At 59.3% G+C, this 13,544-nt stretch overlaps 1 protein-coding gene across 3 annotated transcripts; it reads right to left on the bottom strand.

The window, feature by feature from the left end:
- Positions 1-141: 141 nt before the first annotated feature.
- SLC16A5 (solute carrier family 16 member 5) lies at positions 142-13,544 on the bottom strand. 3 transcript variants are annotated; one of them, XM_024761246.1, is made up of 6 exons: positions 13,530-13,544; positions 12,264-12,458; positions 9,259-9,331; positions 6,460-6,603; positions 3,132-3,941; positions 142-1,917 (listed from the first exon to the last, which is right to left on the bottom strand). In XM_024761246.1, exons 3-6 carry the CDS (start codon positions 9,272-9,274, stop codon positions 1,670-1,672), a joined length of 1,218 nt encoding a protein of 405 aa, XP_024617014.1. In that variant the 5' UTR covers positions 9,275-9,331; positions 12,264-12,458; positions 13,530-13,544; the 3' UTR covers positions 142-1,669. The 3 variants fall into 3 exon arrangements, with proteins under 3 accessions (XP_024617014.1, XP_024617015.1, XP_024617016.1); XM_024761247.1 differs by lacking the exon at positions 13,530-13,544 and having other exon boundaries at positions 9,259-9,517; positions 12,264-12,434; XM_024761248.1 differs by lacking the exons at positions 12,264-12,458; positions 13,530-13,544 and adding an exon at positions 11,727-11,788 and having other exon boundaries at positions 9,259-9,517.

Genomic DNA, 13,544 nt, shown 5'->3' with positions numbered 1-13,544 from the left:
GGGGCAGGGAGGCAATGGGGGGTCTTCAGGATCAGACTTTTCAAACTGGAAGAGGCTTTAACTTATCTAGGCCAACCTCCTCCTTTTTCAAGGCCCAGAGATGGTCCAGAGTCACAGAGCAGATTATGGCGGAGTCAAACGTGAATTTAGGTCTCTATTCCAGCCCAGAGCCCTTTGCTTCACCTCCGTACTACCTCTTTTGGCCAGAAGGGGGCACTCATGAGTCCTGGAAAAGACAACATCCCCAAGGATGCTGACTCACGCCAGTTGGACTCATGCAGGAGGAAGGCTGGAGTCGGGTCATAAAAAGAAAATCTATTCTCCTGATAAGGGTTTCTTGTTGAAACCTGGTTGAGCTTGAATCAACAAACAAGGTTCTTGGTGGGAGTAGCCCTGAAGGGGGATGGGGGAAAACTTACTCCAGGCCTCTTTTCTAGCTTCGTTAGTTCACAGGGTTTATAACCCGCTGCAGAAACTGTTTCTGTGTGTAATTGAAACAAACTCTGTTTTTCCTTTCACTCAGTTGGTACACTGTTGGGACAAGCCTGGGCCCGGCTGATGACCTCAGGGAAGGCACCAGCAAAAAGAATAAGCGGCGGCCGGCCGGTCTGGGGGAGAAGCTCTGACTTCCAGGCCAGCCGCACAGGCCAGTGGGGAGCAGGGGTGGCCTGGCAGCTGGCCCAGCCAGCCACTTATCCCAGGGTTGACACCTCTGACACGGCAGGGAGAAAAGGCTGACAGGAGAGGGGAGTGAAAGGGCTTCTGCTGCAAAAGCAGCTCCATTTCCACAGAGGTCCTGGGGCCCTGCCTAGCAATCCTTCCTCCCCTGGTCTGATGTGTGGCTCTCCCGCTCCCCCCAGCACTGACCTTCCCAGCCAAGATACAGGATGGGGCAGAGGAGGGAGGAGACCCTAGAGCAGGCCCTGCTGAGTCTGCAGGGGGCCCTCAGACTTCACTGCCTCTAGGACCCAAGCCAGGGGCTCCCCTCCAGTTTTCTGCACTGTCGCCAGGATGGGTGCTCCACCTGGCATTTAATCTGTCCAGATCCTGCATCCAGGCCGACGCTCAGCCTGGCCCTCCACCACTGCAACACATTCTCTCCCAAAGCCCTTCTTCCCAAGGTTCCAGGTAGCATGAGGTCCAGCAACCTGTGCTGGGGGCAGCCCTGCGGGCAAGGGCTGGGCCACCTGGGAAGAAGGAGGGCAGGAGAGACTCGGAGGAGGGTTGAGCTCTGCGGAGCTGTCTAGAGGGTGAAGGACAAAGAGATCACAGGGGAGGCACCCAGGCCGGACTTGAGGGTCCAGTGTACTGAGCTCTATAGCAGCGGCGTAGGCAGCCAGCTGAGCCAAGCCAGCCGTGACGGACCCGAGCTGGGCGCAGACCCACCTTCCTGGGCCCTGGGTGCTCTGATGCCCCGGCAAAAACGTCAGGAGGACCCGCTCCTGGATTCTGCTGGTTAGAAGGACCCTGAGCCTCTGGAGGTCAGCCTCTAAGGTCCCAACTCCTGGCCGAGTCCCGACGTGCAGAACCCAGATGGCCTTTGGTTCAGGCTTTCTGGGCAGCCCTTCACCCCAGCCTCTGGCGAAGTAGCTGGACATTCCTGGGCTGAGGCAGGACTCACTGACTTCAGGGCTCAGATGCCGGTCACACATGTGAGTGATCCCGGGCCTCAGACGCTGGTCACATACACGATCTCCACGCGCAGCCGCTTCTTGGGACCGTCTGTGTCCTCCGTATTGAGGCCCTGCTCTGGAGCAGCCTCTGTGACAGCTCCTTGCACCTCAGCCTGCGGGCCCTGCCTCTCCATCTTCCCCAGGGCCCAGAAACTGCCACCCATGAAGAGGGCGGCTGAGATGAGGAAGAAACTTGACATGTAGAAAACATAGCTGAAGTTGCTGGTGGTGTCTAGGAGGAGTCCTAGGGGACAGAGAGCAAGTTAGGCCACTGCCCTTGGCTACCAGGCCTCCCGCCCACGCCCCCTCACCCCCGCTAAATTGTGTGCTCTGTGAGAGCAGGGATTTTATTGTTGTCTCTGCTGCATCCCCAGCACTAGGAACCGTGGCTGGCACCTAGTGGGAACTCATTAGGTATTTGTTGAATGAAAGGAAAGGAAACACTAAACCAGCCCCAGTCCGGGCAGGAAGAGCCCTTGGGCGGCCAGACGAGCACTTAAGGGCATGTTTCCTTTACCCTTGGTGGCAGGAAGCCAAGGACTCAAGGGCCAGTGGCGTCTGGGATATCTGCTCAGCCCTACCCCAGGCCCGCCATACCTCCTCCTGGATTGCTCTCCCCGCTTGTCGGCTTCGACAACGCCCTTGGAAACTGGGACTTCCAATGCCACACTTGGGAGGAGTCCCCGTTGTCTGACTATAATAACCGGGCTGTCTGTTGACTGCCCCCCAGCACCACGGGCTTCACAAACCTTCCCTTTTACTCTGAATGTCACACGCTCAGCTGCCCAGCAAGTCCACTCCTGTGGGTCCCTGCTTCCGTATCTGTTCGTTTCCCTCCCGGCACAAATCACCATTATGATCACAAAGGGGCCTCTTTGCTCTAATCACCTCTCAGGTAAGCCCTGAGAGGCGGGGACTAGTTCTCTGTCTTCAGCCCTGCCCACCCCGTGACTGGCACAGGTGTAGGGATGGGTGTGGCAGGTGTTCTCGTCTGCATTTTGCGGATGACACTGTGGCTCAGAGAAGGAAAATGACTTGCCCGGGCCCCACAGGGAGAGGATGTTAAGAACAGCAGACGTGTGCATAGCACTTACCGTGTGCCAGGCTCTCTACTAAGCTCTTTGCTATATGACACTTGTGATCCCCACAACAAGCCTGTGAGGTAGATTCTACTGTCATCCCCACTTTACTGATAAGAAACCAGAGGTACAGAGGGGAAGACAAAGGACTGAGATAAGTCTGGTATGAAAATCCTTACTTTTCACTGTTCATACCCCGAGTGCCAGCTGCGGAACAGGCTACAGCCAGTCCCCTGAGGTGCTCAAGAAAATCACAGATTCCAAGTCGCTAACCCTGAGATGCTGGAGGGGGCCCAAGTCTCCAGACTGTTCCTATTTGCACCGCCCCCCCACGCCCTGCCCAGGCCACACCTGGCTGCCCTCCCTCCCAGGGCCTCACCAGCCAGTGGCGGGGAGATGAGGATGGAGATGCTCTCCAGGATGGTGAAGAGGCCCAGGGCGCTGGAGAACCGGTCCATGGGGACAATGTCCATGAGGACCTGGAAAAGCAGAGCACCAATGCCGCTCATGGACACGCTGTACACCAGGCAGTAGGCCACCAGCACCCGGAAGTCGGCCGACGCTGCGCACGCCAGGTTGGTGAGCCCGTTGAGCAGGGCCGCCAGGCTGAACAGGTACTTGCGGTGACTGGCGAAGTCCCGCCGGCCTGCCACCAGCCCAGCCATGGGCCGCAGGAAGATGTTGCTAAAGCCAATGATGGAGATGAGCAGGGCCGCCCTGTGTTCATCCACCCCGTGCCAAATGGCATACGGCACCAGGAAGACGTGGGGCAGCGGGAAACCCATGATCATCCAGGCGACTCCCAGGGTGTACACGCGGTAGCCCACGTTGTGCCGCAGGACATCGAAGGCCAGGTGGCGCTGGATGGCCCGACCGCATGCTGCCGGGCAGCCTCGTGCGGGTCTCCTGGAAGGTGGAGGGAGGCCATCTCTGGTCTCGGGGGTCACACGGGCAGGCACGGGCCTCAGGATGGCCCCACAGACACAGCAGTGGAGGAGGACCCCGCCGAAGATGAGGAAGCTGCCTCTCCAGCCCAGGTCCTCCAGGAGACAGCGGGAGAGCAGCGGCCAGAGCATGATGCCCAGGGAGACACCCGCCGAGGCCAGCGCGTTGGCCAGCACCCGCCAGCGGGTGAAGTACAGTCCCAGCACAGTGATGCTTGACTGAAAGCTGAAGCACATGCCCAGGCCTGCGGAAGGAGAGGGGAGGACCAGCTCCAGGGCGCACCCAGTGCAGGGGCCCTGGGGTCCGGTCCCGGGTCTGTTCTCCTTCCGTTCCAGCGCAGACCCACTTCCAGGTCCCCAGGGATTTAAGATGGAATCAGCCTACCTCACCACCTCCCTAGAAGCATCCCACCCCTCAGACCTGCCCTCTCAAGGCTGCCAGGGGCACACCTGTTCCCGCTGGCACAGCACCAGGGGGATTTTCAAAACCCTAAATCAGGTTAAGACACCTTCCCAAGATTTCCCATCACACCTAGAAAAAAAGCCAGAGCATTTACTCTGCCCTGGAAGGCTCTGCACGGTCTGGCCCCTGGCCACCCCTTGGGTGCCATCTCAGGCCACTCTCCCCTGTCACTCGCCATGATCAAGCCCCATCAGTCTCTTTCTCTTCCTCTGGACATTAAGCTGCCCACCTACTCGGACATTTGCAGTTGCCATTCCCTCTGCCTGGAATATGCTTCCCTCAGACTTTCCTCTCCTGACTCAGCTTGGACGCCACCTCGCCCCCCACTCCGTGCACAGCTGAACGTGCTGGAGAGAAAGTTCACAACCACGCTGTGACCACTGGCCTCAGGCGGGCCCTCGGGCCACCCACGGTGCCACTGTAGTTCCCTCAACCGTTTACTGTCCCTGCTCTTAGATGACCACCAGGCCTTCCTCCTCTGAGCACCCCGACACCTCCCTCCCGCACTGCCAGCTGACCACCTGCCTTCCCATCCGTGACAATGGATAGTCCGTGCTCCCAGTCAAGGGCACCCCTCCACTCCTGCCCTGCATCCTGTCTACTTGAAGGCACATCCCTCCAGCAATTTCTCTCTCCTGCGGCATCCATTATCCTCTCTTTACTAGATCATTCTCCTTCATTGTTATTTCTCCCATTAAAACAAAACTCTTGACAACAGTCTCTTCTGGGTACTGGTCCATTTCTCTGCTCTCCCCTTATATCAGAATTTCTTGGAAATACTTTATCTCCACTGTCTCCAGTTTCCCCCCTCCTCTTCTTTCTTTCTTTTTTTTTTTTCGGCCGTGCCACATGGCTTGTGGGATCCCAATTCCCCGACCAGGGATCGAACCTGGGCCACGGCAGTGAAAGCCCAGAATCCTAACTACTAGGCCACCTGGGAACGGCCCTATTGTTCTCTTTTGAACCTGTTCCAATCAGGCTTTCATCCTTACCTCTGCTCCAGGATTCCTCTTATCAAAGCCGCCAACCTCCACTTTGCAAAGCCAAAGATGGAGTCTGATCCCCACTGGGTCTGATCCATCAGTGGCTTGACAGTCGATCACTCCCTCCTGCTTGCACACTTTCCTCACTTCCTCTCTCAAGAAACCCCACTCCCTCTCTGTCACTTCTTCCTGCCCAGGCCGCTAACCACTGGAGTGTCCGTGTCCTGGGCCTCAGGCCTCTGTCCTTTACATCCGTCCTCCCTTGTTCCCTTAGTGACAGCAGGGCGATACCTCATCTTGAGACTTGAATACGAGCCATCTCAGGATTCCCCAGCTGCCTGCTCCAGCTCAGGCCTGTTCCCTGAACTCCAGACCGGATGTGTCCAAACCTGAGCTTCCCATCCTCCCGAGAACCTGCTCCTTCCCTAGTTTCCCACTGTTAAGTGGCTACTGCATTCTTCCATCCTCCCCTTGGTATCACCCTTCTTGGGTCTTGGGTCATCCTTGGCTCCTTCTCTGCACCTCACATGCAGTCCTGAACACGACCACGTCCCATCACCCCAGCCACACCACCCTGGTTGAAGGTACCACCACCTCCTGGCTGGGTGGTGACCACGCCCCTGCCTCTTCTCTGCTCCCAGCCCAGCCCCCTATGGTGTATTCTCAACAGCGCAGCCAGAGCAGTGCTCAGTGCTTCACAAACAGCGGCTGGATGACGTCCCTCTGCCCGAACCCCTCACATGGCTTCCCATCTCACTACACAGCCTTTTAGGAACTAAACCTGTTCCTGGTCCCCCCACCCCCCGACCCCTTTGACCCTTCATTCACGCCCCTCCACCCTCGCCGGCCTCCGCGCTGCTCCTCGAGCACTTCTGGGCCTTCGCTTTTGCTGTTCCTGCTGCCTGGAATGCTCTTCCCCAGACAGCCTGCTGGCAGCCTCCCTCACCTCCTTCTGCCCAAATGCCACCTTCTCTGCAGGGCCTTTCCCGACCGCCCTGCTGAAACCAGCAACCTCCCCCAACCCTGCTTTATCTTCCACATTGGCTGCTTTAGTTATTCTACCTCTTTACTTGTTTAATCTCTACCCACCCCCAAGCGAGCCGGGACACTATCACATCTGCAGTCCTGTCTCCTCAGGGGCTCATCATGATCAGATGTGATCCTTCTTACTCCTCTGTTCATTGTCCCTCTCCCTCGTGTGACTGGAGGCGGCCCCAGAAGACGTGGTGCCTCGCCTGCCCTGTTCACTGTGCCTGGCCCTTTTCAATCTTGCACCCAGTAGCTACCCAGCAATTCTCGACATGGAATGACAGTCACCTGTGATGAAGCCTGCCGTGAGGTAGAGCTGGCCGAGGGTGCAGCAGAAGGACCCGGCCACCATGCCCAGGCTGGCCAGCACGCCGCCCAGCATCACCGTCGCTCTGCAGCCGAAGCGTCCCACCAGGATGCTGCACAAGGGTCCTGTGCGGAGGGGGCAGCCGGCAGGGGGCAGCAAAATGACAAGGTCAGAGGGAGGGGGACAGTGGGCTTGGGAGGGGGTCCCAGCAGGAACTAGCAGGTGGCTTAACGGGCACAAGCCCCCGAACATACAGACCTGGGTTCTGAGCCCCGCCCTGCCACAGACTGGCGACGGGCCAAGCAACGCCAATCCCTCTCTGTGCTGCAGTTTCCTCCCCCAGAGACTGAGGGGTCAGACTGGGTGATGTCTGGCCAGCTGTGAGGTGAGGTGCTGCAAATATTCCGTTTGACCCTGACAAGGATCCCCGGAGGTACAGACTGAGGCCGTTCACTGCACTGACCTGAGGCTGCTTCTGTCCAGGTGAAATGGGATTGGCTTGTGACCTGGGTGGACGCCCCTCATGGGGGTCTGTCTTGGTGGGCGAGGGTCCCAGGGCAGTTAAATCATGGTGAGCGCCGCCTCCAGCCCCTGCTCCCCCTTCCCCCATCCTCAGGAAGACTGGCCACAGCCCTCCCACCATCCTTCAACCTGTCCAGGGTGGGCAGCCTGGGGCCCTGGGCCACCCTTCACCTACTGGCTCTGGCCTCTGGGGCACTCTGGAGAAACGCAGGTGGGGTACCCTCTCCCCCCAACCCCCTCCAGCCATCACCAAAGTCTTGCACCCAGATGTTTAGCTCCTGCTAGAGAGGGGCCTGTTCTCCCTCACCCACCCCCACCCTGAGCTGCTTTCGCACCAGTGCAGACCCAGAGTAGAAGTAAGCCAGTCCTGGCCGCCTGCTCTCGTCACCTCACAGGGCCCCATTCACCAAGTACCCTGCCCCTGAGTACACACAGCAGAGTTTCTCCAGAGTTGCTCTCCCAGAGAGCAGCCAAAGGGACAAGGAACGTGTGTGTGTGCACTCGGTGTGTGTCTGTGTGTTTGGCGTGGAGAGAGGATGTGTGGGTGTGAGCCAGTACGAGTATGGGAGCGAACATGGGAAGTGAGTGGCCCGTCCTCAGAGGTAATCAAGGAGAGGCAGCCATAGAGGGAGAGGCAAGGCTTTGAAGTGGACATGACTGCTGACTTACACATCTCTCCCACCTCATACTCTGGCCTGACTTTGGAAAGGTGACACTGGGGAAAGCCCTGCGTCATCGAGTTGGGAGTGAGGGGCTGGGATGTGTGCCAGCTCAGCCGAGACAGCCGAGGGCGCTGGGTGGGGCGCTGGGAAGCAAGGTGTTTCTGCTTCCACCCTGAACTCACTCTGCAACACCGGCAAGGCCTTGTACTTTGTGCTTGCTTTCCTCACCTCTAAAATGTGTGGGGGTGAGAGGTACTTAGGATCAAGGACACTTTCAAGTTTAAAATTTCCATGATACTCTGAATGAGCGTGGGCTAAAGGTGTGTGTGTGTGTGTGTGTGTGTGTGTGTGTGTGTGTGTGTGTGTGAGACACAGACAGACAGACAGGAGTCCCGGGCCCACTGAGATGCTGGCACACCTGCTAGGCATGAGTCTAAAGCTGGTAGGGGAGTGAGGTCCCCAGCGAATGCCTGGCTCCCAGCCCCTGGCCCAGGCCACTCTCTGACTGCAGGGAAGGAACTGTCTGAGATTCCCACTTCTGCTCAACCTTGCTGACAAAAAGGTTATGCGGTCTGGGCCAGGCCTGGCCTTGCTCCTTGCCAGGCAGCGTGTTCAGGGGTCATTGCAGTGAGGGTGGCTTCTATCCCAGTCTGACTTCCCTCCCCATTCGAGGGAAGGACCTGGAATAACAAGCAGGCTGCTGGTGCCAGGTGGAGGTCAGGGCAGGTGGTAAGCAGGGAGATGGATCAGCTGAGACAGGCAAACACACCCGTGGGGAGAACCCGGTGGGCTGTGAGGTCCAGCTCTAGCTGACCGGGCCCCTCTGAGGGAACTGCCTGTGGAGCTCTCCCTGGAGATCTTCCAGGAGCCCAAGGCTATTGTGGAGGACCCTCCTGTGCAGCCCCTGCCCTTCCCTTTCCCTGGGGTCAGGGTGAGGTGCTCACATCCCTGGGGAAGCCCTCTCTCCGTCTCCCCAGCCCTTGCAACACCCCCTCTGCTTCCTGGTGAAAGATGGGCTCTTGCCCTGCCCCCCTCCTGCTCCTGGTGTCTTCCTTGAGCCCTCCTTCCCATCCTGAAGCCCTGATGAGGGTCTCCAGAATACTAATAGCTCACAGCTGCTTCCACTGCCCTGGCTCTCAGACCTGGCCGGGACCTCATGTGACCTTCTCTGCAATCCTGTGTGGGAGGTGGGCAGGATGGGATACTGGGTGTTACTCCCATATTGCAGAGGAAAAAACTGAGGTTCCGAGAGGTCACCCAGCAGGACCCCAAGCCGCTCCTCCTCCAGTCTGTGCTTGAGTGCCCGGCACGCCTACAGTCTGGATCCATCCTCCCACGGTCATCAAGGGGACCGGCTTTACCTCTTAGGGGCCTCTCCACCCTCTGCCCCTCCCCAGCCCAGTCCAGCCCAGGCCCGCCAGACTCCAGGCAGGGGAACTGGCCCTGTTGAAATCAGAGGAGGTCTTAGGGATACACAGCACAGGGCAAAACCTGTGGCCTCCGAGAGAGGGACCCAGGAGGCCAGGGAGGTTGTGGCTTCCTCCCCCACCCAGGCTCTTTTTCATCCCTCCCTCCAGCCCTCCCCTGGCTGCTCACCCCCTGCGTGGAGCATGGCTGTCAGGATGGACGGGAACCAGGAGGTCTCGCTGTTGCTGGACTGGAACTCACGCTGCAGTTCAGCAAAGAAGATGCCGATGCATGTGGGGAAGCCCAGGGTGAGGCCCTGGGTCACCACAGACGCCAGGAGCACCATCCAGGCCCAGCAGCCCTCCGAACACTCCAGGGCCTGGGGCATCCTCGGCTCCAAGTGCTGCTGCCACAGCCTCGCGGCCACTGCTCCTACTGCCCGGGCCGCCTGGGGAAGGGACAGAATGGAGCTGCCAGCCCTCCCTTGGCCCACCTGCCACCTTCCCTGGGTGCTTGAAACCGTCCCTTCCTCTTGCCCCAGCACCAGGTATCACAGAGGGGCACCGCCCCCTGGGAGGTGGCCAGAGGCCCATGCGCTGGCCTGGGCATCTCCTTTCACCTACTTCCCAGAGCAAGCCTGGAGGGAGGGACAGGAGGGGCAAGGAGGTGAGCCATAAGTGAGACAAGGCAGGTGCGTGGAATTCTTTCTGGTTGTTACATCACTTAGTGGTCGGCAGGTGGGGCCTCCCAGCCAGCCTTGGCCCGCCCGCACACACCACGTGGCAAGCACTCGACAGTCGCTTCCAGAATGGAGCAGGTGTCTGAGCCAGCCTAGCCCCGACGGCACACAGGCGCACACAGATACCTTCCGAACATTCATAACCAGGCTTCCTGCTCACAAACACGGGCTTTCGCGATGCCACATCAGCAGCCAGGTTCCCTGTCAGTGCTGCTGTGACGGCTGAGGTGAACAAGACAGGGCTGGGGCCCCCAGGGGCGTACACAGAACAGCTACACGAGGGCTTACGCAGACACACACGCAGAGGGTTTCCCTGGTGGCGCAGTGGTTAAGAATCCGCCTGCCAATGCAGGGGACACGGGTTCGAGCCCTGGTCCGGGAAGATCCCACATGCCGCGGAGCAACTAAGCCCGTGCACCGCAACTACTGAAGTCCGCGCACCGAGAGCCCGTGCTCTGCAACAAGAGAAGCCACCGCAATGAGAAGCCTGTGCACCGCAATGAAGAGTAGCCCCGCTCGCCGCAACTAGAGAAAGCCCGTGTGCAGCAACGAAGACCCAACACAGCCAAAAAAAAAAAAAAAAAAGATACACACGCAGACACACACCACACAGACAGGCAGAGAGAAACACACGGAACCACCCAGGCACACAGATTTATGTGCAGACACACACTTACATAGACACATACAGAAAAGTCTAGAGACACACAGACACGCACAGTCACACATACAGATGTGCACAGACATACACAGACACACACTTACACAGATACACACTTAAAGAGACAAATTCAGACAAGCCTAGAGACATACAATCAAATGCACACAGACAGACACATGCTACACAGACGTAAGGACACACACAAACTCACAGGGTTGCATGCTCTGCAGACAGATACACACACCCTCACATCTTTGATTCAGTCCTACCTCGGTTCCTCGCCACCACCCGGGCCACTCCCCCCATCACAGAAGCTGCCTTAACCAGGCTGCAAAGCCCCAGCCCCCTCCCCAGATGTCGAGCCCTTTTCCAGTCCCCTCCATCCTGGCTCTCCAAAGAGCCAAAGGGTCCCAGGAGCTCCTGTTCCCAAGCCTCCCTCCTTTCAGCCGCAGGCCCGGAAGATCCATGGAAACTCAGGAAACTACCAGAAATATGAAACCCCCTTCCTGCCAAGCCCAGCACCCCACCCCTCCCCCCCACCCCAGGGCCCAGGAGCTTTAACACAGCACCTAAGCCGGACCCACTGTAACTGCCTCCTTCACGGGCTCCAATCCCTTCTCCAGCCACAAGGCCTCTTCCCTCCCCAGAGGACCCCCAGGGGCCCTGCCAAGGGGAGCAGCCCATTCATCCCTAGCCCCGGAGGGTGTGGGGCATATGTGTGTGGGGGGCATATGTGTGTGGGGGGGGACCTCGAGTCCTGTGTGTGGGCTGGGAGCACCTCCTGCCCTCCTAGCTCCTGCACATGACACTAGCCCTGGAGATCCCCCAGCTCCAATTCTCCTGGCTCGGCCCCATGCTCGGGGCAAACCTCAGGCACAGGCTCCTCCAGCAAACTGGCTCTCACCCCTTCCAGGATTTCTGTTCCCTTGGCAAATGGAAAGGCCACTGGTGCCACCTGATCCTCTCTGTGAATGTCAAGTCTCTCCACCCTGCTCTACCGGTAGCTCACCCCCCTCCCCACGCATCCCGGCCCCTCAGTCCTCCCGGACCTGCCACCTTCCCCCTCCTCCCAGAAGGGCCGCCAGCCTTCCCTCCACCACCCTCACTTCCTCCCGCTGCCCCCATGGCACCCCACCCCGGCACTCCCCAGCCCCTCCCCACTGTGTTCCCCTCTCCTTCTGCTCTTGTCCGGCCCCTCTATGGAGAGGTCTCTTTCATGCCCTTAGTCCAGGACTCTGACCTTCGCTCTGCACTTACCTTCCCTCTGAACCTTTCAATGGAGCTAGTTTCTCCTCCCTCCAGGCCCCCCAGACAATCAGAGTCCAGGAAACCCTAAGCACCTTTGTTCTCTCTTCGCCCTGGCCTCTCTCTGGGAGCTGTCTTGAAGACTTTGGCCTTCCACAAGGAGGCTATCTCCTCCCATACACCCCCAATTCCCAGGTCACACACATAGCTTTTCTGTCCCCCAGCCCCTCCCTCAGCAAGCTGGTTCCCCCTCCGGCTACAGAGATTCCAAAATCCTCAGCCAGAGAGAAGTCCTGTTGGTCCTTCAAGATCCAGCTCCAGCAGCACCTCCAGGAAGCTACCCTGACCCTTACCCCAGGCTAGGCTAGGCCCTTTCCTGTACTTCTCTCTGTAATAGAAGTTCTTACATCACATTGGAGTGGGTCCTTCCCTTGTTTATCACTGTCACCCCCCTCCTCCTCCCCACCTTCCATACCACGAGCAGGACCTGTTCACAGACCTGCACCCAGCCTCCACCTGAGCACAAAATGTAACATTAATGTGACCCACCTGTGTTCTCCGGGGGGCAGGCAAGCCCAGGAACAAGGGTGACCTGGTTTCCCAGCAGGTAGGTCCATTCCAGAAGACTCGAGCAGAGCAGAGCAGAGCAGAGATGGGGGCTCCGGCTCCACCTCTGCCCCAGCAGAGAAGTGGTCTTCCCTTGGTACTGGGAACCAGGAGTCACAATCACTGCCTGGTGCGTGGCTGGGGCAAAGGAGGGAAACGCGGCTGGAGACACTTCACTCTCCCTTCCCGGGACTGGAGGCGAGCAGCTTTCCGCAGGAGCTGCCGACCTCAGCCCTCGGGGTCCCCCACCCTGAGTGAGACCATCTTCATGCCCAGGTGGCCTGAAGCCGGGTTTGTGGGCAGGGCAGAAGTTCACATGACACCTCTTGTCCTTCTCCCGTCACACACAGTCCCTGGGCTGATTTTTAGGGCTTCTCATCTGATGACAGAGGCCTAGCTAGGCCCTCAGAATCCAGTCCCAGCCCCTCTGGGCTTGCAGGTACCGGCAAAAGAGTGAGCGGATGCTCTCACACAGGGCTTTGGGGTTAGGGGCCGCCCCCTCTCCCTCTGCCCCCTGCCCGCGGTGGGAGAGCTGGTGAGAGGAAAACAAGGAATCACCAGCTTCACCAGCAGCGGAAGGATGGCCAGACCCTGCAGACCCCCTCTCTCCCCAGGCCCCACATCAGGCAGGATCCCGGGCCTGAAGCCCAGGACACAGGACAGGCAGCAGTGCGGGTTCCTGCAGGACAGGAGAGCAGCAAGAACCAGCCTGAGCTTGGGGTTGACAAGCCCACACATCCCTGCACCTGGCAGGAGCCGGCTGGCGCCAGCCACCCTTCTCCCTTCTGTGCCTCCAAAGGTGCCCCGCCATCCCGGCAGGGGCAGGCTGACCACAGCCTGGAAGGGGGATGGGATAGGCAGCAGGAACTTCCTGACCTCTTGTCACCCTGGCTCAGTCCCTGCTGTCGGGATCTAGTTTCCTTCCACTCGGCTTCCCACCCACCCCGAGATGGATCTCCTCTGGGTGGGGCTTCTGGACGTCCAGGCGGCGTCCCCGTGGAGATTTCAGCCCAGGCCTTGGCTGGTGCCTGTCCCCTCACCCCTCAGGCCATCGCAGGCTGGGGCGGCCCAGGACCCGGGCAAGAGGCTTTTCTGGATCCTCTCCCCCCACAGGCGGGAAGGGGCCCCGGAGGCCCACGGCGGGGCGGGCCCGCGACGGCGCTCACAGGGACCCCGGCACCCTGGGGACTGTGGGGAGAGCCCGCTCACCGGCTCGCCCGGGCC

This window comes from Neophocaena asiaeorientalis, unplaced genomic scaffold (genome assembly GCF_003031525.2).
Source record: "Neophocaena asiaeorientalis asiaeorientalis breed wild unplaced genomic scaffold, Neophocaena_asiaeorientalis_V1.1 scaffold30, whole genome shotgun sequence".
In the NCBI taxonomy this organism is placed as follows: Eukaryota; Metazoa; Chordata; class Mammalia; order Artiodactyla; family Phocoenidae; genus Neophocaena; species Neophocaena asiaeorientalis.
The sequence above is the reverse complement of the archived record's forward strand: the minus strand, read 5'-3'. Positions and strand labels throughout refer to the sequence as shown.

Excerpts from the sequence above, each read along its gene's own strand:
- SLC16A5 (XM_024761247.1), bottom strand. The coding sequence starts at position 9,457 with ATGCCCCAGGCCCTGGAGTGTTCGGAGGGCTGCTGGGCCTGGATGGTG. Across the intron at positions 3,942-6,459 it reads CACGGCAGGCTTCATCACAG|GCCTGGGCATGTGCTTCAGC; the intron begins GTGACTGTCATT and ends CTCCTTCCGCAG. Across the intron at positions 1,918-3,131 it reads CATCTCCCCGCCACTGGCTG|GACTCCTCCTAGACACCACC; the intron begins GTGAGGCCCTGG and ends TCTGTCCCCTAG.